The sequence below is a fragment of the Talpa occidentalis genome, unplaced genomic scaffold, assembly GCF_014898055.3.
Source record: "Talpa occidentalis isolate TD23 unplaced genomic scaffold, MPIMG_talOcc4v2.1 talOcc4.10, whole genome shotgun sequence".
NCBI classification, from domain to species: domain Eukaryota; kingdom Metazoa; phylum Chordata; class Mammalia; order Eulipotyphla; family Talpidae; genus Talpa; species Talpa occidentalis.
Window position 1 is genome coordinate 28,262,457 of NW_023600993.1, and position 26,298 is coordinate 28,288,754.

The window sequence follows — 26,298 nt, forward strand, 5'->3', positions numbered from 1 at the left end:
ATTGAACAGATTTCCAGTGTGTGGCAGGCTCTGTGCTAGGCCCTGCAGACACTGTGGGGCAAGGTGTAGTCCCTGCCCATAGCAGGGCCTCAGGCATGGAGGTAGAGACAAATACCCATGTAGTTCTAACACCAGGCGAATATGTGCCCACATGTGGGCCCGGACACTAAAGGCAACTCAGAAGAAAGATATTACCTGCCCCTGGGGCCTAGAGGCCTTCTCAGAGGCTATAATGTTGGGGCTGAGCTGATGGATGAGTACAAGTTACCCAGGCCTTGACTTTCAGGGCGGAGTAAGTAGAACACAATGTATGACTGGAGCATTGGGTGGGAGAAGTGGGGGGCCTGGAGATTTCAGACATATTTTGAAGGCAGAGCTGATAACAGTGGAGTAGGAGAGAATGAGCCATCCATCCCAGCGTTGTCCCATGATGTCTGTTGATTGTATCACTTACTATATCTGCTCTTGTTCCAGATAGTGCTGGAGTTGGCTCGGCTCTCTCTGCTCCAGGGGCACCTGGACTTGTGTGAGGAGCACTGTGCCATCCTCCTGCAGACTGACAAGAACCATGAGACCGCCTCCGTGGTAAGAGCCCCAGAATCTCCTCCCTGCGCTGCCAGCTCCCCATGGTCACACGCCAGCTGCTCCTATCCCCTGTCACCTCAGACGCCTCGCGGACCCGTCCCTGAGGGGTGGGGCGCAGAGGAGACAGAGCTGGGCCTGCTGCCCTTCAGGCTGGTGGGCTGGCAGCCTCCACCCCTTGGGTCAGCCTCAGAGGAGGTGTGAGGTTGGCTCACTCCAGGGGAAACCACACCCACTGTCAGTGAGGGCAAGGGAGGGACAAGTTCTCAGGGCTTCGGGAGTGTGTGGGAAAAGCCCTCCCCGTTCTTCTTCTTCTCTTCATCGCCAAGACCACCTCCTGGGCCACCCAAGGAGCAGGGGAGGCCCCCAGTCTACCTCCACTGCCTAGAGCTGGTAGTTGTCAGATGTGGGCGGGGAGGCTGGCTCTGCTGGTGTCTGCTCTGACCTTCCCACTTCCATCCTCACCCCAGGTCTCCCCCTTCCCACGCTCTCACTTCTGGGCTCCTCCTGTGGCAGCTTCTCCCAGTACGCAGAGTGGCTGCTTTGGAAGTCCTTATCACCTCCCCCCAAGTACCCTCCAGCTCCCCCACACCCAAGCAGGCTGCTGTCAGGAATTCCAGACCAACCGTTGTGTGTTTTCTGCTAGATGATGGCCGATCTGCTGTTTAGAAAACAGAAATATGAAGCTGCCATCAATCTCTACCATCAAGTCCTGGAGAAAGCGCCAGGTAACAGCCTGTGCTGAGACCTTCTGCAGCACTTTCCTCCAGTGAGGGCTGCTCTCTCTGAAAAGGGTGGGCCCTCTCCCCTCCTTCCTGACTGGGCAGAGGAAGCCCCTTCCTCTCTGATTGTTCCCAGAAAGGCAGGAAACTGATAAAGACCTGATGGAACGTGCTGGCCCTCTCTAAGTCCAGGGGGCCAGTTCCTGGCCTCCGGCAGCACAGGGCTTGGCACTGGACCCAGGACAGCCTGTCTGTCCCCAAATCATGGCTCAACATAGCATCTTTCTGAGGTCACAGCTTCCTAGAGGTTGCTCAGAATTCTTCCCTGAGATGTAGCTCTATTTCTACTTACCTGTTCTTACTGGGGAAGGGGCTAAAGAGGAGGCTCAGACTGAAACCACGTGGGGCCAGAAGCCCCAGGGGATCACAGCTGTCAGGAGTGTGAGTCCTGGAGCCAGGTCCTGCCCAGGTCTGAACCATGGTCTTCTACTTACCAACTCTGTAAACTTTGTCAGATCACTTGACTTCTTTGTATCTCCATTTCCTCAACTATTGATATAAAATGGGAATGATCAGTATCACCTTGATTATGTAGTTTGCAGGTAAAGTGCTTAAGGCTAGGTGCCATGTAAGTGCTATGTAAGGGGTAGCTGCTATTATTACTACTTACAAACACCACTATTTTTCTCCCAACGCTGGAGACCAGTGGAGACACTGCAGCTGCTCAGCCCAGGTGGGCAGTGTCTCATGGGCCTCCCTGTCAGGCCACAGCATCCTACCCAATACAGCTATTGAATGTCATAGCTGCTCTTTTTTTTTTTTTTAGACAATTTTTCAGTATTGGATAAATTGATCGATCTGCTGCGAAGAAGTGGCAAACTTGAAGATGCCCCACCCTTCTTTGAACTGGCCAAGAAGATGTCCAGCCGTGTGCCTTTGGAGCCAGGATTCAACTACTGCAGGGGCATCTACTGCTGGTAAGCTGGGCAGTGGGGGTGTGGCAGCTGTGGGCTTGACGCTCTGCCCAGTAGGCTGCTGGGCATCTTTTTGCTCAGGGCTAGCACAAGGATGGGAAGAAACTCTGCTTCCAGATCAGAAAGCCCATGAGACCAGTAATTCAGCCCCTGCTCTGTGCTGATTCATGGAATGGCCCCAGTGTGTCCCTGCATGCTTCGGGTCTCAGTTTCCCTATCTGATTCTTGGTGTTTCTCTCCTCTGCACAGGCATATAGGACAGCCCAATGAAGCCCTGAAGTTTCTAAACAAAGCACGCAAGGATAGCACTTGGGGCCAGAGGGCCACCTACTATATGGTGCAGATCTGTCTGAACCCTGACAATGAGATTGTGGGCGGAGAGGCTTTCACAAACCTTGTGGCTGAGAGCAAGTAAGGGTCCTGGGGAAGGCCCAGTGAGACCTGGGGGGATGGTGGGAGTACCTGGTTGAGACCCTGAGGCTGGGGGCCTACAGTTCTGAATCCCATGCCCACAGCACCACCGATAGGAAGGAGTTGGAGCAGCATGGTGTGCGCACTGCTGAGAAGCTGCTGCGTGAGTTCTACCCACATTCGGCCTGGGGCCAGACCCAGCTGCGCCTGCTGCAGAGCCTTTGCCTACTGGCCACCAAGGAGAAGACTAACATGGAAGCAGCACTGGGCACCTTTATCGAGATGGCGCAGGCTGAGGTGCGCGGTGGGAGTGGGCCCTGGGGGGCAGTTGAGGCCGAGGTCCCAGCATTCTGACACCTGCCCCCTACCTGGTGCACAGAGGGACAGCGTTCCAGCTCTGCTGGCCATGGCCCAGGCGTATACGCTGCTGAAGCAGGTCCCCAAGGCACGCACACAGTTGAAGCGTCTGGCCAAGGCCCCATGGGTGCTGACCGAGGCTGAGGACCTGGAGAAAGGTTGGCTCCTGCTGGCGGACATCTACTGCCAGGGTGGCAAGTTTGACCTCTCTTCTGAGCTGTTGCGGCGCTGTGTGCAATACAACAAGGCAAGAGGATGCACAGCCATTGGTGCTGATGAGGACGAGGGCAGATGAGGGTACTATGGGTGGTGGGACAGGAGGGGCTCCTGCCTGGGGCAGAGGAGAGAGGGCAAGGATCCTGAGGAGAAGAGACAGGACTAGAGGGAACACCTGGGTGAGTCCTACCTGCATGTGGTGGATGGGTATGGGGAGCACCACAGAGACTCCACAAGACAAGAGGAGGTATGCTGGGTCTGGCAGCTGGAATTGGGGACCTGGGAATAGGGGAGAGAGTTGGGAAGGCTTCATGGTTTCAAGGGTCATGCAGGGGCTGATCCAGACAAGAGGGGCATTTGCATGGCAGAACAGGAGGGCTGGGGGTGGGGGAGAAGAGGGGTCATGCCAATGACAGATTAGCCAAAAGAAGACTCAGTCCACCCCTTAAGAGAGGTGAGGGGTGAAAAATGCCCCTGGAGTCCCTGAGTGGTTTGGATTAAGGCAGCTCACCATAGTCCCTGGCTCCTGCCATATCCCACCCTGGTGCTGGGACCGGATGTGGCTTCACCTCTACAGAGGCTCTGACCAGCTTTCCCTGCAGTCCTGCTGCAAGGCCTATGAGTACATGGGTTTCATCATGGAGAAGGAGCAGTCCTACAAGGATGCAGCCACCAACTACGAACTGGCCTGGAAATACAGTCATCATGCCAACCCTGCTATTGGTAAGGCAGCCAGGCAAGGTGCGTGTGGGTGCAGGAGGTCACTAGACAGGGGACACACCGCCCTGACTGCAGTGCTCTGGCTGTTGGGCGAACCAGAAGGGTTCGCAGGTCATCAGAGTGCTACCATCTGTGTTCTCCCTGCCCCCTGGATAGGCTTCAGACTGGCTTTCAACTACTTGAAGGATAAGAGATTCGTGGAGGCCATCGAAGTCTGCCACAATGTAAGCCACAGACGCTGGCGGGGAGGGGCTTGTTGCAGGGGCCTGGTACAGCGGCAGGGAGCCCTACCTCATGCTGCACACCCTTTCTTTCTTTGTCTCAGGTCCTCAGGGAACACCCCAACTACCCCAAAATCAGAGAAGAAATTTTGGAAAAGGCCCAAGGGTCTCTGAGGCCCTAGCTGTGGTCAGTGGGAGCCAGGGTGGGTGGGAGCCAGCAAGCTACAGAAGCTTCATGGAGGGGGCGGGAAGTGGGTTAGTGAAGAGATTCAGCAAATGACATTTTCTTCCCTGTTTCTGTATTGTGTGTGGTTTATTTGAATTACTCCTCACTGGTCTAAAGGGCATTCCAAAGCTTTATTTATGTTTTTAAGGTCAAGAAGCAATTTTGTTCCAAGGAAGAAAGACATCAACCAGCTTAACTTCTGCTGGGCTTATGGGCAGCTTTTAATGGGTCCTACTTTTATCTACAGCTATGTTAGCCCACAAATGCCTCCCCTCTTCTGGCTGGTCCCCAGAATTCTGGAGCTAAAGAAGCAGTTGCTCCTCCCTATCGCGCTACCCGCTGTGTCCTCCCTGGCGGTGGGCACAGACAGGAGACCAGCTGCAGAAGGCCCCAGAACTGCTGCACCACGGGACAGAGACCATCACCCTGCAGGTCGCAAAGCCGCTGGTGCACCCTGCCCATACATTCTTTCTCCTCCTCCCTAGGACTTCAGCTGGCCTTGGCAGGTCTGGACCTATTTGGGACTAAATTGCCTGTCCATAGGCTGGAAACACATCCCAAGAACAAATAGTTCCCACTTCAGCTTTTGTAAAAGACACTGATGAACTAATTCATCCTCCAGAAAGCCTTTTAATCCCTCAGGGGACAAAAGCAGTGGTCCCTGTTTAGATGCATGTTAATTGTGCCAGCTGAGAGAGATCACCTTTGTTGTTTTCCCAGTACCCCTCTCCCTGTTTTTCAGGATGGCAGAAATGGGCTAGTTGGGCCTCAGGGGAAGGAACCCCCACCTGGAGTGAGGAAGCCTAGAATCCCCTGTGGCCTTCCTAAGACCCTTCCCTTCTCTAAGCCTGAGCCCCCATCCCGGGGCAGGAAATCCGATTCGATCTGTGTGTTCCCAAGTCATGGTACAAATCCCTGCCAGTGATGTACAGCAAATAATTTAATGTTTAATAACTGTGTGTTTAAATCACTCTTTTATAGTTTGTATTATATAAGAAAAACATCTAGCACAGCAAAGTCATGAATTTGTGGATGTTGTTCCACACAAGTTCTAACTTGTAAGCATATGGGCATAAAGTAAAACACTTAGGGGGAAAGAAATAAAGTAAAATACTTTGTATGAGTAGAATGTAAATATGGCATAGTTTTCAAGAGAAGTGACTAGGACTTGGGAGAGTAGGTGGGTAAGTGTCCCTTCTAGAGCAGCCCTAGTTGGCCTTGATGGCTGCAGCCTTGTTTTTATAGAGCTTTGTTTTTATAACATACTGCTGATCACATGTTTAGGTGGCCTGTAAGTATGAGTCAGTGGTCTGGAACCTTCCTCCAGGTTCCTACCATCATTCCTATGGGAAACCCTTCCCTAGGATCTGCTTTACACTCCAGTTTCTTGAGGGGGGTTGCATTGAAAGGCAGGTAGTTTGTATGGTAGATGATGCTGTAACAATTGTGCATTAATCACATATTTATTACTGCGAAATCTACTGTCTTCATTTTTTAAAAAGATTTATTTATTTATGCATACAAGAACTGCGGTACAGGCCAGAGGTGTGGGGGGTGAGAGAATTCACCAGAGACAGAGTGGAGAGCAGAACAGGCAGATTGACTGAAACACACTGCTGAGAGGAGCAGCGGGCGAGAAAGGAGAGGTCTGTTGCACCATGCAGGTAGCTCCCTAGCTGCAGATAGCTCCATAGGTTGCGTCTTAACCCCTTGTGCCACCAGTGAGGCCCCTACTTTGTCTTCATTTATCTTTATCTTTTTTTTTTTTAAGATTTATTTATTTATACAAGAACCGGGGTACAGGCCAGATCCACGGGAGGGTGAGAGGATTCACCAGAGACAGAGTGGGGAACAGAACAGGCAGACTGACGAAACACAGTGCTGAGGGGAGCAGCAGGCGAGACAGGAAGCTGCGCTGCCTGTGCCAACAGGGGAGGCCCTTCATTTATTAAAAAAAAAAAAAAAAAAAAAAGCCAACAAGTGACCCTGTGGCCCTAGATGGGGCCATAGTCCAGCCATGGGGAGGAGCCTGCAGGATGATGGAGCTGCTGGGGGCTGCACAGTACTGAGACCCAAGACAAGGGAGCAGAAGTAATTTAAGTCACCTTACCAGACGGAAGAGCTCATTTCGAACCCAGCACTCTGCAGCTATGCTCTAACCAGGAAGCCTGGAGATGAAATCAGGGCAGCAAGAGGACACCCTTCTTTTTTTTGGCTACTTGTGCGAATCGTTATTTTTCCTAAGGGGGAGGTCGGCCTTCCTCATCAGACCCCCAGACAGGGGCTCCCTAGGGCAGGGTGTGGCCTGGTGCTCTGGCCTGCCGGGACAGGTCAGACAGGTCTGGCTGGTACTGATGGATGAGGCTCTGCAGCTTCCGGTGTGGTGCTCAAGCCGCAGGGACTGCAGGTACCCAGCCCCACACTAGGCCTCCATCGGCCACATCCTACTGCCCACACCTAGGGGGTTGACTTTACCTTCAGAGCCAAGCCTCAGCTCAGAGAGTGGGAAGGAGTGTGCCTGCCCTCACCCCTCCCTAGCAGACAGCCCTGTCTCAAAAAACTACCTACAAATGCTCCCCATCCCCACCTACCTGACCCGCTGAAAAGAAAAGGGTTTTCATCCAGAGGAAATACTGCTCCATCTGCCCAGCTGGCTTCCCATCTCCCAGTTGACTGGCCTACCTGGAGGGAGCGCCAGTGTGTTGAGTCCCCCACTCCTACCCCCAACACAGCCTGTGTTCCAACAGCCTGCAGGGCCTGACTTCCTCTCCCCCCCCCCACCATCTCCTGAGGGGTATACCCATGCTCCCCATCCCACAAACACAGACCACACTATTAAAAATATAGCCTCTTTATTGGTACCTGTAAGCTCAGGTACAAGGTGTTCCCACAAGCACACAGGCTGGGAAGGCCTCCTGGGCATGAGCCAAGCCCAGAGCCTGGGCTTCTTGGCACAGACACAGAGAAAAATGAATAAATTATAGTTCTTCTAACACTCAGGAACAATATAGAAATTATGATACAAAATTCAGCTTCTGCAAATGAAGGGCTTAAAAGCCATAGGAATTACCCCTCACTCCAGGCCAACTGGCCTGAAGGTATGGGCAGGTGGCCCAGGCTGGAGTGCAGTGCCCAGAAAGCCCTGAGATAGTATCAGGGGCATGCTATGGACCCTGAGGCAAGCCCCTTGCCCTCTCTGGGCCTCCTGCTCCCCCCTCCTACACTTATGGACCCAAAATAAAGGGTTTTGGCCTTTCAGGAATGGGGATGGGGCAGAGGACAGGAAGTAAAGGGGGTCGCATGGGGCAGAAGAGAATTTTGGTCACAGATGGACAGCCCAACCCCTCCCCCTGCCCAGATGCTGTCCAGGACCAGTCCCTGCCTGCTCAGCCATCTGGATTCAGGCAGCAGACACAGTAGGCCATAGGGCTTGAATCCACACCTGGTCTACACACACCAAAGCCCTGGCAAGGCAGAGCTGTGGGACTAGAAGGCCCATTTGACACAAAGTTCATGACCCACCCTGACCCCAGCACTGCCCACCAGCCAGAGGGGAGAAACCTAAGCTGCTTAGTCTCCAAATAAATTATGGAAATAAATTAGTCTTCACAGTCCAGAGGATTCAGCCACCCATGGGTCTATGGCTCAGGGTGGCGGGAAAAGCCATACAATGTGACTGATTTCAGCCCGTCTCACCATCTCGGGCTAGGAGCATCGCACGAGACTGAATGAGTAAGTCTGCAAAGCTCCAGAAAAGCCACCTTCCCCCATCCCTGGCAGGTGCCATGGAAGTAGAAAAGACTGGGCATGGGGGTAGGAGCAAGAGGTATGTGAAAGGGGAAACCCCTTCCCTACCCTCTCTTTAGCACAGAATGTTACAAAAATAAATAAAATCATTCCAAAGTGTTGCATGAAAACCCGCAGTGCCCACACTGGTGAGTCAGCCAACGGGAGACTGTTACATACAGACCTCAGGGAGCCCCTAAATGACAACAAAGCAGCAACAGGGCTCCTGGGGCCAGGAAAAGGCACCCCAGTCCTCACACAGGCACAGCTTCTATCAGAGATGCTGGGGCAGTGTCCTCAAACAACTGGCTGTCCACAAAGGGAGCCAAGGCCTCAGCAGCGGCTGGCTCAGACAGGCCCACAATGGACTCCAGGAAGCAAGTGCTGGTATCCCCAGGTGGAGAGAAGGCAAGCAAGGGACAGTAGGGTGCCTCAAGGCTGTCCAGACTGTCAGACACCTTCTGGAAGGTGTAGTGAGGCCCCAGACTATAGTCTGGCAGGGCCTGGAACAGCTCAAAGGAGTCGCAGGAAGATAGGCTGAGGTCCACTGAGCTGCTCTGGCCACCGTCCGTGCTCGGTGGCACTGAGATGCCAGGGAGGCTGCCCTCTAACCCTTCAAAGCCACCATTTAGGAAGCAGCTGGCATCCAGGTTGGCATTTTCATCCAGGATACCTGATGTGAGGCTAGAGCTGGAATAGCTGTGAGTCCAGCTAGCTAGGCCATTAGGGTCGCCAGTACCAAAGATGTCAGCTGGGTAGAAGCAACTGAGGTTGTCGAGGCTCCCCACACCCCTTTCCTCCTCCTCCTCCTCCTCCCCACCCAGGTCAGAGTCACTGAAACTCAGGATCCGTGCCAGGCTGTCGTCATCCATGCTGGGCTGGAAGCCAGGGCCAGGCAGGGTAGGGTGTGCAGGATCGTCCGGGGCCTCGCTAGTGCCTGATGCTGTGGAAGAGTCGGTCATGTCGCTGCTACTGCTGCTGTCTCCCAGCTCACTGCTCACAGGTGGCTTGGCCAGCGAGAAAGGAGGAGCCACGACCTGGGCCCCAGGGCTGGGTGGCCCATCCTGGACAGGGTCCTCCAGCTCCCCACAGCTCTCTGCCCCCTGCTCCAGCCGCAGGCGGGTGAGTGTGTGGAGGAAATGGGTCTGAACGCGTACCTGATTAAACTCTACACGGCCCTTGGGGTTCTCACAACCCTCCTTGCAGCAACCACAGGGGAATGCTGTGTGATCCATCTGCAAAGAAAGAGGAGGCATGAGTGAGGATCCTGTGGAGCCCAGAGAAACCCGAGTTCAGGTTTCCCTTCCTAGCCGGGTCCCGCACCATACCTGGCACTTGATGCCTGCCAGGCTGCAGCTGCAGGTCTCAGGGTCACAGACTCTATCACAGCGACACCCACAATCCTCCCGGGACTGGCGCAGAGCCTGCAACTCCCGCTTCTCCTCTCGGTCGATCCTCCGCACACCCGCAGCCCGCAGCAGAGCCCGCCTCTGCCGTGCTGGATAGGGCTGTAGGAAGTTCATCTCCTCCAACCGGCCACTGGCCACAGCCATAGCCAAGTCTTCCTCCACAGAAGCATCATCAATGGCATCCACTGTAAGTGGCTGTCCGGCTTCTGTCTCTGGTGTCCTGCTGTCTGCAAGCTGCATGCACAGGAGAGAGGATGGATGTGAGCAGCACCTTCACAGCCAGCAGTCACTTGACAAACACTCCCTCATAAGCTTACTCTGGGCTGGGGGCATGGTGGATACCACAGAGAAAGGAACAGCCAGGAGCACTGTCCTCAGGGCATTTTCTTTTCTTTTCTTTTTTTTTTTTTTAATAGAGGCATGTTTTATTTATTTATTTATTTGCTTGTTTGTTTGTTTTGTTTATACATGCACTGGGTACAGTCAGAAGCGCGGGAGGGTGAGAGAATTCACCAGAGCCAGAGCGGGGAGCAGAGCAGGCAGAAGGACCGAAGTACACTGCTGAGGGGAGCAGCGGGCGGCAGGAGAGGTCTGTGCGCCATGTGGGACCCTCCTCTGGTGGCCGGGGAGCAGCCGGGGATCGAACTGGCGCCACAGTGGCCGCGGGCAGCTTCGCAACCCAGCGCTCAACTGCTGCACCAGCGGGGAGGCCCTCAGGGCATTTTCAAGGAGATTTCCTATCCCTGTCATTCCCCAGTTTCTGAACAAACTCCATCCAGCAGGCAGATAGCTACACGGACCCTAATATCACATCAACTCCATGCACCCCCTCCCCAGTGAAGTCACAAACTCTGGCACTGTGGCCCCAGGACTACAGCAAACACGAGCCCTTTCGTGCCCTACTAGGTAGATGATCCAGGCAACAGACCCTGATTAAGCCAATCACTGCCCCGCGGGCCTCTCTCCCCAAAATCATAAGGGCAGATCAGAACCCACCCAGCTGCCTTACTCCCTTAAGGCTAAGGTTTCAGCAGCTTCTTGAACTTGTGGGCCATGGAGAGGGGTTTCCTACCTTCCACTGAAGCATCTCTAGCTTCTCCTCCTTCAAGCGTAGGCGGAGCTTCTCGTACCGTGCCTGGGCTTGCTCCTGTGTAAACTCAGCCAAGGAGAAGCGGCGGCAGGCACTGTGGCGAGAGGCCATCCCCAGAGTGCAGCCGCCACGGCTGGGCACGCTGGTGAAGCCTTGGCACCGAGGAAAGTAGAAGACGGTGATGCCATCGAAGGCTACTCGGCCTGGGCGCTTCCGGGGAGCCTGTTTCAGGATGGATGGGGCTGGAAGGCAGACAGGGAAGGCATTAATTGATTCTCTGTGAGGTACAGCAAAACCCTACAGGAAGATGATGTGAACTGTCTCTTCACAGTTCTCCATCTCTACCCTCCCACCCTGAAGAGAAAAATGGATCTGAATTTGGGAACTGGGTTGCCTGGGATTGGAGCTGGTGAAACTGAATACTACACCTACGTCAACATTGGCTTGTTACTTATTTACCAGTCCCAATGATCACTTGTAAGATTAAATATCTTATCTTTTATTAGCCATTTATAGGTCCTTTGTACATTAAAAAAAATTTGATTTGTAGGTAACTCTTTCTATATGAGAGAATCATCTGTCTAACCTATCTGTGTAAATATTGAAGTCTTTTTTGGTTCATGGCATTTTATAAAATAATTTCTAAGGTTTATGTAATCAAAATAAACTGATCTTTTCCTTTATAGCTTTTGCATTTTGCAACAGGCTTAGAAGGCCTTTCCTTTAAAAACTATTGATTGTGTACTGATTAATGAGTTAGGTAACAGTATATTTGAGATATATATCTATTATTGCTTTTAACCTTAGGTTGAACCCAAGAAACTACTGTAAAATAGTGACATTTTGGTAATTTTACATATTTCAACTTAGTATATTAATTTTCTGGCCTGCTACCTAAGGAAATTCCCTTCTAAAAGATTTTCTGTTTATATTCTTGAATTTATCCGGTAGTCAACCATCTGCAAACAATGGCAACTTTCACCTGTCCCAATCTAACACACTTAATTTTTATTCTCTTTGCTACCTCAATTGGCTGGCACTTCCTGTACAATGTTAACTAACAGTGGTGACAGACAGCATCTTCACCTTGCTCCTGACTTAGTGGAACTGCTTCCAATGTTAACTCATTAATCATAATGCCAGCCATTTGGGTTGAGACAAACTTTTTATTATTCCAGGTAGAGTTTGCTTATTCCTCTCTTACCAAAGGTATGATCTAGAAGAACACTACATTTTATCAAATATTCTTCCAGCACCTTCAGTGGCTTTTTGTGTTTCTTCTTCCGATGTAGTCATTTGGTAAATTATAAAAATGGACTTATAATATTAAGCCATCCCTGTATTTGCAGAATTAACCCATGATAGATTAGTCATAAACTAAATGTATAATGTGTATTATATATTTTTAATGTATAACACACAGATATGCATGCAATACATAAACAAAGAGTATCATATCTGTGGTATTAAAACCTCATGGGGACGGGTGATTCTGTAAAAAACTGTCTAAGAAGGTTCTTTGGGGTTGAAGGAGACATAATAGAAAATGAAGCTGAAAAACCCTGCTCTAGGGGTTTGGAATCAGAATTACCAAGTTTGAAACATAAATGGGGAAAAAAAATCTTTCGCTATATTCAGATAGAGCCAAACAGCATTTTGACAGGAGGCACCAGCCTGACAGGCCCCACAGTGGACAAGTGTGGGCTGTGGAACTCTAGAAGTTCAACTGGTAAGATACAAGTTGGAGAAATGAAACTAGAACAGAAGGGAGTGGCCAAGCGGGAAGGAGCTCCACTCTGGGGAGCCCCATCCTGAACATGACTTCTGAGAGAGGAGTCCCGAGGCCAAGGGGAATGTCGTCCAGTCAGTGCGAGTGCCTCAGGGAAGCAGCTACATTATTATGGGAAGCAGACAAGGGGGAGCCTAGTAGGGAACTAAAGCTGTGCAGACATGGGCTATGGGGGTCCCCTTGTCAGGGCCTCCCAATTTCATCTTCAGGAAGGAAGAAGGGAATGGGGTGAGGGAGTATTCCCAGGGGAGGGAATACTCACGGGTGAAAGTCTGGGGACCACAGAGCTTGCGGGAAGGCAGGGGTGTCTGATCCCAGGCACCCTCCTCATCAAAGTCCCAGGCTGGGGAGACTGAAGAACTTGGGGAGCAACAGCGAGAGTGGTGGCCAGAGGAAGAAGATGAGCAAAGCGAGGAAGAGTCATCATCCAGCTGGTCAAACTTCCTCTTCAGCAGGCCAGTCATGGTGGTGTAGGGGTACTCTGGGGTCTAGGCAGAGAGCCTGGAATGGGAAGGAGAAAGCTCTCAGTCAGGTCATCATCTCTCCCAGTTTCCCTCCCCACCCCACCCAGCCCAGCAACCTGTGCAGGAGGGCTCATCCCTAGGAGGCTTCTTTGCACAAGACACAGCTCTGAGGTCCAGACCCTCCTCCCGGTGCTCACAAGACTCCCACCACCTCTCCCCAAAGCCTTCCTAGCACACTGCCAGGCACCGTCCCCTACCTCCCACAACCCATCCCCACACACACACCAGACCAGCAGATGGACTGACAGACCTCCCTGGACTATCTTATTCCCCGACAGGAATCCTGGGGGCTGACTCACTGGCTGGGTGATTCACACGGCTCGCATCTGTGTGCCTTTGTGCGCGAGGCCGTCTGTACAGCCTGCACAGCCCTGCACAGCGGCTCTGCTTCCTAGTCGCCGTCCTCCTGCCCCCACACACCCACAGACAAGCCACCCCGCACACACCATTGGGGGCCCTCGCCGCGGGCTAGGCTGACTGGGGGGCTCTGGGAAATGGGCTTTGACACCGGCCCCCTTCCCAGACGCTGGACTTTCCTGAGCCCCTCCTCTCCCAGTGGAGCTGCTGGAAACTTTCCCTCAGAAACCCCCGCCTGCAGAAGTCCCCTGCCTCCAGGCCTGACTGTGGGACAGCAGCCAGGAGCACCTAGGCTCTGCGTCTCTTTAACATCCCTGTCTAATCTTAAAAATCCATCTACATCTTGCTGATCACTCCAGTCTCTTACCATTTTTGTCTGAATTTACTTCCCATGGAAATTATTTTTTCCCCTTTAAAAAAAATAAAAATCTTCCAGTGAAACCAAGAAACTGATTGACCAAGAAACTGACTGACCCCTTTAAAAATAAAACAAAGCAAAACAAAAAAAAACCCTTTCTAGTGAAACTGTCCTGGCTGTAACTTGGAGCACCCTAGGACACAACGCTGTCTCTCCCCTGGGAGAGTCTCAGTCCTCTCTGCAACAGTGAGACCAGAGACTTCTCTCAGCCTGGATGGCCTCATCTAAGTGAAAGGGACTTCGGCCTCCTTCCCCTAAATGCCTTGGCAGTAACAGCCCCTTCCACTGCTTGGGAATCCCCGAAGGACTCAGGCCTAAGGACTGAGCTCAGCTACCTTGTCTCTGCAGTGCGTCCTGTGGCCGTCAGGTCAGGCTGGGCCCCCAGAAGGTCACCAGGAAGAAGGGGAAACGATGCAGTGGCCCCAGTGCTGGGGAACCCCTCCCCCACTGCCATCACAGGAAATGAGAGAGAACAGGAAAAACCAACTAGAAGGCTGTCAATCTCCTCTGCTCAAGGTGTCCTTTCTAAACTCCTCTACCCCTCTTTTGGCCAAGCCTCCCTGGAAGTACCTGGATTCTGGAGCGTGCGCTGTCAACCTGCTAGCTGTCCACCTGCTAGCTCGATAAAATTCATGCCAGCAACAGCCTCTTCTCCCAGGCAGTCCCAAGAGAAGCAAGAGAGTCCCCCCTCCCTCGTCAGTCCTCCACTGGGCCAGGGGGAAGAGAAGGCACAGGTGTTTCCGGGGGCTTCTCAGTGGGTAGTTTTTCAGGCTAGGCACCCTCCCCCCTTCCCAGGGTCAAACCACAAGTAAAAACAACCCGGTTCCCAGCTGACCTGCAGGATCTCCCTGGAGATGAGAGAACTCACAGCCCAGAGCCTAGCAGACACACATACAATCCTGCAGAGCAGACACTCAGGACTCACACATGCACAAACCACACCCATCCATCTTGTCCCCATCAAGTCCAGCTGGGAGACCCCATCCTTTTCCAAATTCTAGATGCATCTATAGGAGGCTGAGTGCCTCCCTAATTACACATCCAAGCCTGAGACCACCCCAAAACCAAACTGGAGTTCTGCCTGGCTGTCCCTTAGAAACAAAACTGTGCAGGCCCCGATTGAAACCCCTGTCTCTGCCCCCCCACCCCCACCCATGCCATCTGTTCCTCTTCCTGTGTTCCCTATCTTAGTAACAGCACTGCCACCCACCCAGTTATTCAAGCCAGAAACCTGCAGTCATCCTCAGCTCCTTCCTCCCCCTCTCTCCATCCATCTCAGTCACCCAGTCCTGGAGTACACATTGGCTCGCTTATCCACATGGGGCCAGGGACAGATTCAGCAGAGCACAAAGTTCACCACAGCATCAATTTAAGAGTCTCGACTTTAGAACAAGACTGTGGAAACTGAACCCTGGCTTGGTTACTAATTGGCTGGGTGACCCTGGAAAGGTTCCTTCACCTCTCTGTACCTCCAATTCTTAGTCTTAAAAGCTCATAGGCTGGGTAGGGATACATGAATCAATACATGTCAAGTTCTTAGGACAGTGTCAAGTGCCTCCTGAATGAGCTCCCAGACACACACAGCACAGATGAATCTCACTGACAGCATGCTGAATGTTAGAAGCCAGGCACAAGAATACACATGAATGAAGTTAAGAAAAGGCAAGTCCAGTGAAGATGCAAGTCAGAATAGGAGTGGGGAGCAGGCACTGGGGACAGTCATGAGGGATCTTGGGGGAGGAAGGGATGAAATGGACCCTTGATCCGGACAGGTCCCCTATCTCTGTTCCCCCCACCCATTCTTTAGACAGAATGACCTTATTAAATCAAATATCTACCTGACTCCGCCATTCTAAGAATCACTCTGCAGCTCCCCTTAGGGGAGCCCACCCTTACAATCAAGTCCAGAATTTCACTAGAAGCAGGCCTGGCTGCTGCCTCCCCTCCCTTCCAGACTTATCTTCTAAGACTCCCCAGGCCCTTCTATATACACCTGCTGAACTTGCAATTCACCTGATGGCCGTGACCTGCTCACCTCCAGCTTGGACAAGCTGGAACCCAGTCTCACCTCCCTTTAAAAGTCCTAAGGGGCTGCCTGAACACCCTCTACTTCGCTCACTGACTCTGGGCTCTCATCAGCATTGGGAGTTCATCACAGTCCTTGATCTCAAAATCCTCCACCCTGTAACAGCCTCAAGCCTCGACTTATCACAGTTAAAAGGGGGAGGGGGGAGGAGGGAGGGACACATGCCCACTCTCCTGCTGTGCCAGAAGGTTCGAGTAAGAATGGTATCCAGAAGGTGGTATCCCTGAGCAGGTGAGCGAAGTTCAGGTTGCCAATGTGGGCATCTCAGGAGGCTCCCTATCCCAAGAACAAACAAATGGAGAGAGATGTCAAGAAGCAAGTTCAAGCCAGACACCCAGGCTCTGCCTTGGGAGTATCTAGAGAACGGGAAGGTCAGGTGAGGGGGTGGTAAGCTCTGAGGCAGTAAACAGGGAAAAAGGCCTTAGGGAAGCTACAGTCAGGCTGCAGGGTCTAGTGATGAAACCCTAGCACGATCTGCAGATCTGGGATGAAGTGACAAATGATTTCCTCCCTGAGACTCCTGGGGTGCGGGGAAGTTAGATAAATGCCCCTGGATCTCATACTCCACTATCCCACCTGGGAATCCAGAGTCTGAGTGAGACAGAGGCAGAAGATGAGACAAAAAGACTCAGCCAGAGACAAGGAGAGGCCAAGTCAGAAAAAGGAATGAAAGATAGTGAAGGAGTCCAAGGAAAGTGTCAGACAGTGAGTCAGAGGGTGGGGGAGGGGACCCTCAGTAGCTACCCAGGAATCAAGATCCTGGCCATGGCACTGTTCCCAGGGTGAGCACAGCCCCCTCCTAGGGTCCTGGAGGAAGGAAAAGCAATTCTCAGGAGCTGGCTCAGACAGAAATACCACACCCCCAAGGAGCCTGGAGACAGGCCCTGAATCAAAGAGAACCACGCTTCTTCCGGGATTTGCCTGGGCCCTGAGAATCAGGCTGTCCTCCTGCTACCACACACAGGAGCTGACAGTCCCACAGGCGGATCACCGCTCCACGCTACTCACTGCAACTATCTACACACTCAGGCCACAGTGTGAATCCAGCAAAGGTCACTTCACCCTGAACACCAGGCAAACAAAAGCTTTGGGGTGGGGGTGGGGAGGCAAAGGAAGGGGGGAGACTTGTCTCTGACAAGTCCCACCAACTCCTGTGCAAACCTCAGCAGTCCCAATGCCCCAGCCCCTGGGCAGAGCTGGTATTGGGGAGGGGGGTACCTTCAGCTGCCTCCTACCTCCTCCAGGAATTTGAAGAATTTGTCCTTTAACCTCAGAGCCCCACGCCTTGGCCAAACTGAGGTCAGCTCCCCCCCAACACCTGGGGTCACATGATCCCAGGCCCTCAAGAGCTACCACTTCCTGGGAACAGGGGAGGACACCTCTGAGCGCCCCCCCACCTCCCCCAATGGGATGGGCTAGAAAATGGCCTGGGCAGCCCAGAGAGGGCAGACAGGAAGCCTGGGCTCACACCCCTCCCCCACCCATCTTTCTGAAAGTGATCCTGGGGGAGGGGACAGTTCCTCAGCCTTGGGCCTCCAGGGCCTGGCACTGGGAAGGTGCCAAATGTTTGCCAGGACATGAAGCAATTGCTCCTGCAGAAGGGAAATTGCACCTGGCAGTGCCTGCTTCCTCCACCTAGGAGGCCTCCTTCACTCCCATTCATTCCTTCATTCATTCCCTCAACAAATATTCACTGAGGTCCTATAGCATGTCAATAAACATTGTGCCGGGTACTTGAACATACAGGGAGCCTGACAAACACCAGTGCTGTGCCCTTGCAGTTGCCTGTTTGGTGGGGGAAGAGTGTGCAGAGTTAGGAGCCTTGTTGAATACTGAGCTGGAGGGGGTGGGGGGAAGAGGGGTGCACAGGAGTCTCCGAAGAAGGGGTGTAGGAAGAGTTTCAGAGGGGGCACAGCGAGGATGAGGGACCTGGAGAGGGAGAGCTGGAGGTGAGCAGGAGGGGCCGGCTGACAGGGGGCAGCAGGAGTGGCTGCTCCGCGCACGCAGGATTTAGCCTGAGGCCACAGGAAGCCACAGAAGGGTGTTCGCAGGGAGGGACAATACCAGATTTGCATTTTTAAAAGATGGCTCAGCACTAGGGACTGGGGGGGTGTGACCTGCCGGATCAGGCAGCCAGAGTTGGGTGCGAGACGACAGCACTGGGGCACAAGAGAAAGGGGGATGGACTTGGTGACCTCTGGATGTGGAGGAAGAGGGCAATGATGTCAAAGATCTGGGGGAGCGCTGCAGAGCTCCGCTCCCCCAGGGCTGTGAGCCATCCGCGTGGAGGTGTCGGGTGGGCAGCGGAGCCGGGGAGGGCCCCTCTGTGTCAGGAGTGTGGGCTCCGGCTGTGCGTAATGGTGCCAGGGCGCAGGCATGACTAAGAGCGTAACGGCTTCTGCGGGGTGGGCATCTCGGCGCTCGCGGGTGGAAGGGACCCCGGGGAGGGGAAACTGAGGCCCGGGGGGCCGCGCGCGCCGGGGAGGCAGCAGCGCGTGGGAGCGCCGCCGCCTGCCGCGGGGGGTCCGGGCCGGCCGTGACTCACGGCGGGGCCTCCGCGTGTGACGGTGACTGACAAACAGGTGAGCGCACGACACAATCCTCCCCCTCCCTCGCTCCCGGGGTCCGTGACTCACGGCGCCTCACTCAGCCCTCGGCGCCCTCCTCCCTGACCCCCGCTCGCCGGGGGCGCCGGGCACGCGCCGCAGCCCGGCGACCCGCCCCGGGGGGAGCCCGCGAGAGGACGCCCCGGGTCACCTGCCCCGGCCACGCGAGGAACTTCTGAAAAGTTCTCAGGCAATTGGGTCAAAAGGAAACTCACCCGCCGAGGCGGCGCGCGCCCCATCCCCGCGCCCCCGGCGCGCACCCAGCGCCCGGCGATCTGGCGCTGCGAGCTCGGGGTGCTGTCACTTCCCGGGGTACCCGCGGCGGGGCGGGGGAGGGGAGCGGGGAGCCTGCGGCTGTCACCTCGCCGCCCGGGAGTCCGGCGGCCGCGCGCGCACCGGGGCCAGGCGGGGCTGCCCGCGAGCCGGCGCCCGCGCGGGGAGCCGGGGGCCGGGGCCGGGGGGCCGGGGCCACCCGCGCGGACGCCCCCTCCCCGGGGTCCCGGGCGGCCGGGCCCGGCGCCCCGCGGCACTCACCTGAGCTCCTGGCGCTCGCCGGGGACACCGCCGCGACCCGCGTCCCTGCCGGGGCCGCCCCCACGCCGCGACCGGACCCTGCGCGCGCTCGGCCGGGCAGCCGTCGGCCCCGCTGCCCCTCGCTCTGCGCGTCCGGCGGCGGCGGCGGGAGACTGGCTGCCCCGGCCCCGCCCGCCGCTCCGCCCCCCTCGTCAGTGGAAAACTCCGGGGCTCACAGCGCTGACGCACGCCGGGCCTCCCGCCAGGCCGCCCGGCCCCGCCCCGGAGGCGCCTCCCCCTCGCCCGCCCGGAGCCGCGGCCGCGGGGCCTCCGCCGGACTCTGACCCGGCCCCCCGCCCGCGGGCCCCCGCCGCCCGCCCGGCGCGCCGCGCCGGCCGCGCCAAGCCGCCGACGCACCGGCCGGCCGGGCTGCGGCTCGGGGGGACCCGCCGCGCCTCGCTGCCCCAGTTGCCAGATGGGTAGACTGAGGCCCGGGGCGGCGCGGGGCGCCGGCGAAGCCCCCCGGGGAGAAGGCGGCCGAGCCGAGGCCCCCAACGCGCACGCACCCCGCCCCGCCCGCCCCGGGCAGTTTGCCATAATCCCCCCTGAACATTCTCTCCGCCGCCCCCTCGTGCCGCCTCCCCGCGCACCCCCAGACCGCCGGGAAAGTAAACTACCCAGGCAGGCGACGCGAGGGGGCGCGGGGAGGGCCCGGGAGAGGAGGGCATCCTCGCGCCTGACCTTCACCTCTGCCCGCGGGCCGGAGACGCTGCAGAGGCCCCGAGCTGGGAGTTCAAGCCCCCAGCGCCCCTCTGCCCCCGCCCCACCCCTCCACTGAAAAGAGGGTGAAAAAATTCAAAAGTCGGATACTTCTCGGCTCGACCCTCGCCACTCAGAATGACCCACTGCCTTTCCAGGTGCCCGCCAAGGCCTTGGCTGCCTGGGGTCGGCTCACCCAGTATCGCTGGGCCGGGGCGAGGCGTGCTGGCCCCCGGCGGGTCCGGACGCCCGAGCCCACCCGCCTGCCCCTCGTCAGGGCCGCCCGGCCCAACCTACGCGTCCCTGGGGCTTTTCAGCCTTCACCTTTGCTGCAGCCGTGGCTCTGGCCTGGAATGCCTTTCAGCCCTCTCAGCGCTTACCAGAATCCCATCACCTTTAAAGGCTCAGCTTGCACTGCCTCCTCCAGGGAGCCTTCATGGAAGCCAGACCCTCCCCCGCCCAGCCCTGCTCCCGCTGCATTCTGGGTTCTTCCCTGACTGTCCTAGTTGAATGCGGTCAGTGACTAGGATTCCTTTCTATCTTCTTCCAGGTGGGGGGTAGTAGTAGAGGGATGACCTGTCCTGCCTGGTTGGCCCAGAGATCTAGGGTGGGGTACATGGTAAGGGCCCTTCTTTGGCTACTTGTGTGCGCGTGTAGAGGGCCAGGTAGGGCCAGGTAGGGCCTGCCTGCTTGCCCTTATCCTTCCCAGGGACGAACAGAGGAGAGAGTAGGTTGGGGGGAGCTACAGCCCCTGTCCTTACTGTATGGCATGAGTGTGTGTGTATACCTGGGGAGCTTGGTGGGGGGGGTGTCTGGACAGAGCCCAGGGGCCTCCAAGTACCCACAGTTTGAAGCCTAATCCCCCTGGGGCACACGAAGCCCTAATAATCTGTCCTTTGCTTATAGTTGCAACTTCACCCCTCTCTTGTCATGCTCTCATCCCCCACTCCCTCTCCTGCTGCTCCATATTAATGTTTTTAATGTGTGCACATGTTTTTTTTATTTGTACACTGTGTGTATGACATCGGTATGGCTGCACATAGTTTTAATTTACGCATGAGGTGTTGGGTTCTATGTCTCCTTATGTTTTTTCCAGCCTCCCTCTGTGCACCCACTCCCTGACCCCTGATAACTGCACTCAGGCCCTATTGACCAGCAGTCAGTTCTCCAGGTGTGAGGTGTTCATCCTGGTTCAGACTTCCAGAGATGCTGATCTCCAGCCTGCACCTGCCTGGCACCAACTTAAGTTGACCCCCACTTACGTTGTGTGGTTTTGTTAGGGGGAAATGATGTCCTGAGTTAATCCCATACAGGCTTTGTGGACCCCACCCCCACTCCAGACTAAAGCCATCAGGACACTGGGAAAGACAAATCCCATCACCACCAAAGGGAGGGTGGCTGGGACCTGAGGGTGGAGTTGGGCAGCCAAGTTGGATATAAAAACCAAGCACGTGGGCCTTGGGGTCTCTCTGGCTCGCGGCCAACTCTGAGAGCGCCATTTTGGGATTCCTGATCGGCGGATTGGGTAGGACTCATTTAAAACTTTGTCTCCCACTTTTCTCCCAGAGCTGTACATTTCCTCATTTCCCCTTCCCTTGTAAATAAACCTTTTATTAACCTTTCGCGTGTGCCTGCAGTAGAGCATTGATAAGTCCTTTTAAGCGCGCGGGTGAGGACCCACAGTCAGGCACCCCGTTTTGTATCAGGGTTACTCTACAACAGTTTGTCTGTGAGCGATGGGTGTCTATTAGTGCCCAGGAAAAACTTGGTGAATAAATTAAATGTATTTAATAAATTTATACAGGGGAACTCCATGGAGCTCCAGGAGAGACCACGGCTGGAAGCAGAGATGGAAGGGTCATCAGCCTGTAGCAGGTACACTGAAACCATGGGTTTAGTTGACACAGCTCAGGAGGGAATTTAAAGGCTCCCGGAACTAGGGTGTCAGTTGGTAGAGGTGACTCAGCATTTAGGGCTGAGATAGCAGGTGGCCACCCATTGCTACCCCCCTGAGACATTCTGCTGTGCTTTCTATGCGGCTGCTGGTTGCTGATTTTAATGTTTCCAAGGAATCCCTTTCTTACATTGCCTCCTCCTTCCTCCTGCTTCTAATCCCCTGGCCAGGTTCCCAGGAGAAAGGGGGTCTGTATGCTCTATGACCTAAAGTGGAGTTCCTGTCTGTATGTCTCTCTCTCCATCAGTCTTCTAGTTTATAAAATGGGAGCATTGGATCACACAACTCTCTACCAACTTCAGCATTCCTTGAAGTCATTTTCAGAAGTCACTGTCAGCTGATTGGGAACTGGGCAGCGTCGAGCACCAGAGTTAATAATGAAGGTCTGCCTAGGTTAATAATGAAGGTCTGCCTAGGACTGCCTAGGTTTGCATCCTACTGGGCTGTGTGTTGGGGAAACCAGATAGGACAGAGAAGAGTTGTCAAGGGCTGGAGTGGGGACTTAGAACAGGGAGTCCAATGGATGATGGAATTTGGGAGATAGGAAGAAAAGGAGAGGATAAGGGAAAATGTAGAAGAATAAAATGAATCAAGTAAACGACGTATTTTCTCCAGAAAAGCATCTCCCTGTCCTGGGATGGGCTCACCATATGTTCCCCAGATGTTGCTGGTGATGGGAAACATCTCCCTCTGGGATCCCAACTAAGCTCTTCCTGTTCATGGGGAAATGAAGGGTCTGTTCCAAGGCAAGGAGGGTGGGGTCTGGAGCAGCATCCATCTGTGCCTAGGGCACATACATAAGCAGAAATACACCCACACCCCCTCAGGGAGGATCTGAATATTTAGAAGAGCCCAACACATTTCTCAAAAATTCAGCAGCATAGACCACCCATTTTACATAAATTAAAAGTTATTATATTTTAAATCAGTATTTAAAATAAAAATTAATGATGCATTCCCATCAGAAAGACTAAAATTAAAAGGATTAACTACCTCATGTGGCAAGATTAAGACTTTAACATTGTTGATGGAAGGTGAATTGATACAATCAGTTCAGAAAATAATTGGCTGGTACCTACTAAGGCTAGATACAGGTAACTCCATGATCTTGTTATTCTATTTCTCAGTAAGTACCCAAGAGAAATGAGCTTATGTCCACCAAAAGACACAATTTTTAAAGCAGATTTATTCATAGTGTTGTAGAGCAACCCCGATACAAAACGGGGTGCCTGACTGTGGGTCCTCACCCGCGCGCTTAAAAGGACTTAGCGATGCTCTACTGCAGGCACACTCAAAAGGTTAATAAAAGGTTTATTTACAAGGGAAGGGGAAATAAGGAAATGTACAGCTCAGGGAGAAAAATGGGAGACAAAGTTTTAAATGAGTCCTACCCGATCCGCTGATCAGGAATCCCAAAATGGCGCTCTGAGAGCTGGCCACCAGCCAGGAGCCGTGAAGCCAGGAGGCGATCGATCGCGAGCCAGAGAGACCCCAAGGCCCACGTGTTTGGTTTTTATATTCAACCTGGCTGCCCAACTCCACCCTCAGGTCCCAGCCACCCTCCCTTGGTGGTGATGGGATTTGTCTTTCCCAATGTCTTGATGGCTTTAGTCTGGAGTGGGGGTGGGGTCCACAAAGCCTGTATGGGATTAACTCAGGACATCATTTCCCCCTAACAATAGCAGCCTAAATTTGGAAACAGCCCAAATCTTCAATAGATGTATGAAAAACAAATTGTGGTTTATCACACAATGGACTATTACACAGCAATGAAAAGGGACAAACTACTGCCGTATATGTTGACAGGAATAAATCTTAAAAACATTATAAGTAAAAGACACCAAGCACAAAAGAAGCATAGCTATGATTCCCTGTATTTACATGTAGTTTTAAAATGAAACATAATCATAGAGAACACTACTTTTAGAAGTATTGTCTAGGAAGAGCTATAAGACAGTCTTCTGGGTGCTGGAGGTATTCTAAATCTTGATTTAGACAGTGGTTGGAAAGGTATATCTATATGTAAGAACCCAGGTTCTACACTTAAGTTTTGTTCATTTCATTCTAAGTTTTACCTTGACAGAAGGAGGGAGAGGAGGTCACAACAGTCAGCATCATAATTGTGAAAGGGCTATAATTGTTTTCTGCCTTCTACCAGTAAGTCTACAACTTGACCAGTGAGAGATACCTGCGGCTTACAGATCAGGTTCAGCGCTGTAAGTTTCTCCATCTAAATTAGCCTAAGGGGTAAGAATTTGACTCCACCATGATTTTTATTTATTTATTTTTTAAGATTTATTTATTTATTTATTTATTTATTTATTTATTTATTTATTTATTTATTTATTTATACAAGCACTGGGTACAGTCAGAAGCATGGGAGGGTGAGAGAATTCACCAGAGGCAGAGCGGGGAGCAGAGCAGGCAGACTGATGAAGTACACTGCTGAGGGGAGCAGCGGGCGGCAGGAGAGGTCTGCGCGCCATGTGGGACCCTCCTCTGGTGGCTGGGGAGCAGCCGGGGATCGAACCGGCGCTGCAGAGGCTGTGGGCAGCTTGGCAACCCAGCGCTCAACCACTGCGCCACCGGGGAGGCCCTGCACCATGATTTTTAGATACAAGGAACTTTGTTACTTTGCACCTAAAGATTTTATATAGTTCTTACATTTATGTCTTTGATTCGTTTAGAGTGAATTTTTCTATATGGTGTCAACTATGGGTCCAACTTCATTCTTTTGCATGTGAATATCTAGTTTTCTCAACACCATTTGTTGAAAAGATATTATTTTTCAAAGTCAGATCAAAGCAGCTAAGTCCCCATGAAAACTTTAACATCAATCAGCAGGAATACTAATCTTTGTGCCACTTCCAAGGCTTATCTGAGGAATGGGGCCGCTTTCTCCTGTCCAGGGTGCCCTGGAGCTCTGATTTTCAGTCCATGTTGTCTGTTCATTGCTACTATGCCCCTAACCAAGACTGCAGATTCATGTGTGTAGGTGGGGATTCATGGGACTAGGTGGTAGACTATTTCTGAGCCACCCTTGGTCATGGGGTGGAAACTTTAGTGAGTCTGGACACAGGAACTAGAGTCCTGTCTGCTTAAGAGATACAAACATTCTTGTCTAGACAACTCCCAACAACCTCCTCCTCTCTCCTGGTCCCCTGGTCCTCTGGGGAGTCCTGCTTCTATCACTTACCACTCAATGGAACTCACCTCTCCAGCCACCCGCCCCTTCCATCCACCTTAGTCCCCTCAACAAACTCTCAGGCCAGCACCATCAGCATCGCCCCAGACACTGTCAGACCTGCAGACTCTTGAGTACTCCCCAGACTGGGAGTGAGACCCCAGAGAATACTTGTATTTTAACAAGTCCTCCAATGGATCATGATGCACATTCAAGTTTAAGATCCCCTGCACCAAGGCCTTAGAAAGCAACACCTAGGAAAGGGGACTGTCTTGAAGCACATTCCTTCAACAATTTTATCTAAACGGGGAGACTTTTTGAGTGTGGATTAAAAATCTGAGCTGTTGAGTTCTAGGTCAAAGGATTTTGACAGATATTGCCAAATTGCTTTTCCCAAAGTTGCACCAAAATTTCACCCTGAACCAATGCTCAGTGTCTGAGCATGCCTGTTTCCCAGCACCATCCCTGGCAGAGGGTGCTATCACTGCCAATCTGATAAGAGAAACAGAAGAAATCTTACTGTTTTAATTGGCATTTTTCTAATTATGAGTGAAGTTGAGACTTTCATAAGCCATTTGTACTTCGTTCTAAACTGCTCTTTTACATTCTGATTTTGTATTGGGTTATTTTAGGTCTTTGAGGCTGAAGGACACATGTCACACCTATTCTTGGTTTGCTTTTTGCCTTGGTTTATAGTATGTTTTACCATACCAAAGTTTTGAATGTTTATGCAGTCAAATTTCTTAAGTATTTACCTTCAGCAAGTCTGAGTTTTGGATGAACATCCCTCAGCAGAATATTATAAATAAATTCACTGATACTTTTCTCTAGAATATTGTGCTTTTATTTTTAGTATATAAATCCTTTATCCATTTGGAATTTATTGTTACTTAAGGAATGTAATAGGGCTCTAAATTTATTTTTTTTCCTAGTGGTTAGCTAGTTTACCTATCACCTTTATCTATTAATTTAAAATGTCAACTTAGCTACCCGCAGCTTCTGCAGCACCGGTTCTATCCCCGGCTGCTCCCCGGCCACCAGAGGAGGGTCCCACATGGCGCACAGACCTCTCCTGCCGCCAGCTGCTCCCCTCAGCAGTGTACTTCGGTCCTTCTGCCTGCTCTGCTCCCCGCTCTGGCTCTGGTGAATTCTCTCACCCTCCCGCGCTTCTGACTGTACCCAGTGCTTGTATAAATAAATAAAAATAAATCTTAAAAAAAAAAAGTCTTTAAAAAAATAAAAAATAAAATGTCAACTTAAGCAGAAATTTAATTCTCATCTACATTGGGTCCATTTCTGGCTTTCTGTTCTGGTTCACTGAGTTGTCTGTTTCATCTCTGGGTACCAAATTATTTTACAAAGTGCAACTTTTAATATCCATCACATGATGGATC

General features: G+C 52.9%; 2 protein-coding genes across 6 annotated transcripts in view; one reads left to right on the forward strand and one right to left on the reverse strand.

The window, feature by feature from the left end:
• TTC21A (tetratricopeptide repeat domain 21A) overlaps positions 1-5,927 on the forward strand; it is a 36,037-nt gene extending 30,110 nt beyond the window's left edge. The window contains exons 21-30 of one of the 4 annotated variants that reach the window (XM_037526674.2): positions 475-585; positions 1,229-1,310; positions 2,131-2,281; positions 2,528-2,689; positions 2,794-2,986; positions 3,069-3,293; positions 3,865-3,985; positions 4,139-4,206; positions 4,308-4,390; positions 4,578-5,927. In XM_037526674.2, the coding sequence (XP_037382571.1) occupies positions 475-585; positions 1,229-1,310; positions 2,131-2,281; positions 2,528-2,689; positions 2,794-2,986; positions 3,069-3,293; positions 3,865-3,985; positions 4,139-4,206; positions 4,308-4,385 (1,191 nt within the window). In that variant the 3' untranslated portion in view covers positions 4,386-4,390; positions 4,578-5,927. The remainder of the gene's footprint in view (positions 1-474; positions 586-1,228; positions 1,311-2,130; positions 2,282-2,527; positions 2,690-2,793; positions 2,987-3,068; positions 3,294-3,864; positions 3,986-4,138; positions 4,207-4,307; positions 4,391-4,577) is intronic. The other 3 variants (XM_054693216.1, XM_037526670.2, XM_037526678.2) reach the window with 3 other exon arrangements.
• Positions 5,928-7,278: 1,351 nt separating this feature from the next.
• On the reverse strand, positions 7,279-19,074 carry CSRNP1 (cysteine and serine rich nuclear protein 1). 2 transcript variants are annotated; one of them, XM_037526683.2, is made up of 5 exons: positions 19,029-19,074; positions 12,766-13,004; positions 10,697-10,956; positions 9,544-9,858; positions 7,279-9,450 (listed from the first exon to the last, which is right to left on the reverse strand). In XM_037526683.2, the coding sequence occupies exons 2-5, from the start codon at positions 12,965-12,967 to the stop codon at positions 8,470-8,472; spliced, it is 1,758 nt and encodes a 585-aa protein (XP_037382580.1). In that variant the 5' UTR covers positions 12,968-13,004; positions 19,029-19,074; the 3' UTR covers positions 7,279-8,469. The 2 variants fall into 2 exon arrangements, with proteins under 2 accessions (XP_037382580.1, XP_054549196.1); XM_054693221.1 differs by lacking the exon at positions 19,029-19,074 and adding an exon at positions 14,373-14,900.
• Positions 19,075-26,298: the final 7,224 nt, after the last annotated feature.

Bases quoted from the DNA above. Each gene is read 5' to 3' on its own strand.
- CSRNP1 (XM_037526683.2), bottom strand. From the start codon at position 12,967: ATGACTGGCCTGCTGAAGAGGAAGTTTGACCAGCTGGATGATGACTCT. The intron at 10,957-12,765 runs GTGAGTATTCCC...TCTGCCTTCCAG, and splicing joins TGGTCCCCAGACTTTCACCC to CCCCATCCATCCTGAAACAG. The intron at 9,859-10,696 runs GTAGGAAACCCC...CTGTGCATGCAG, and splicing joins TAGAGATGCTTCAGTGGAAG to CTTGCAGACAGCAGGACACC.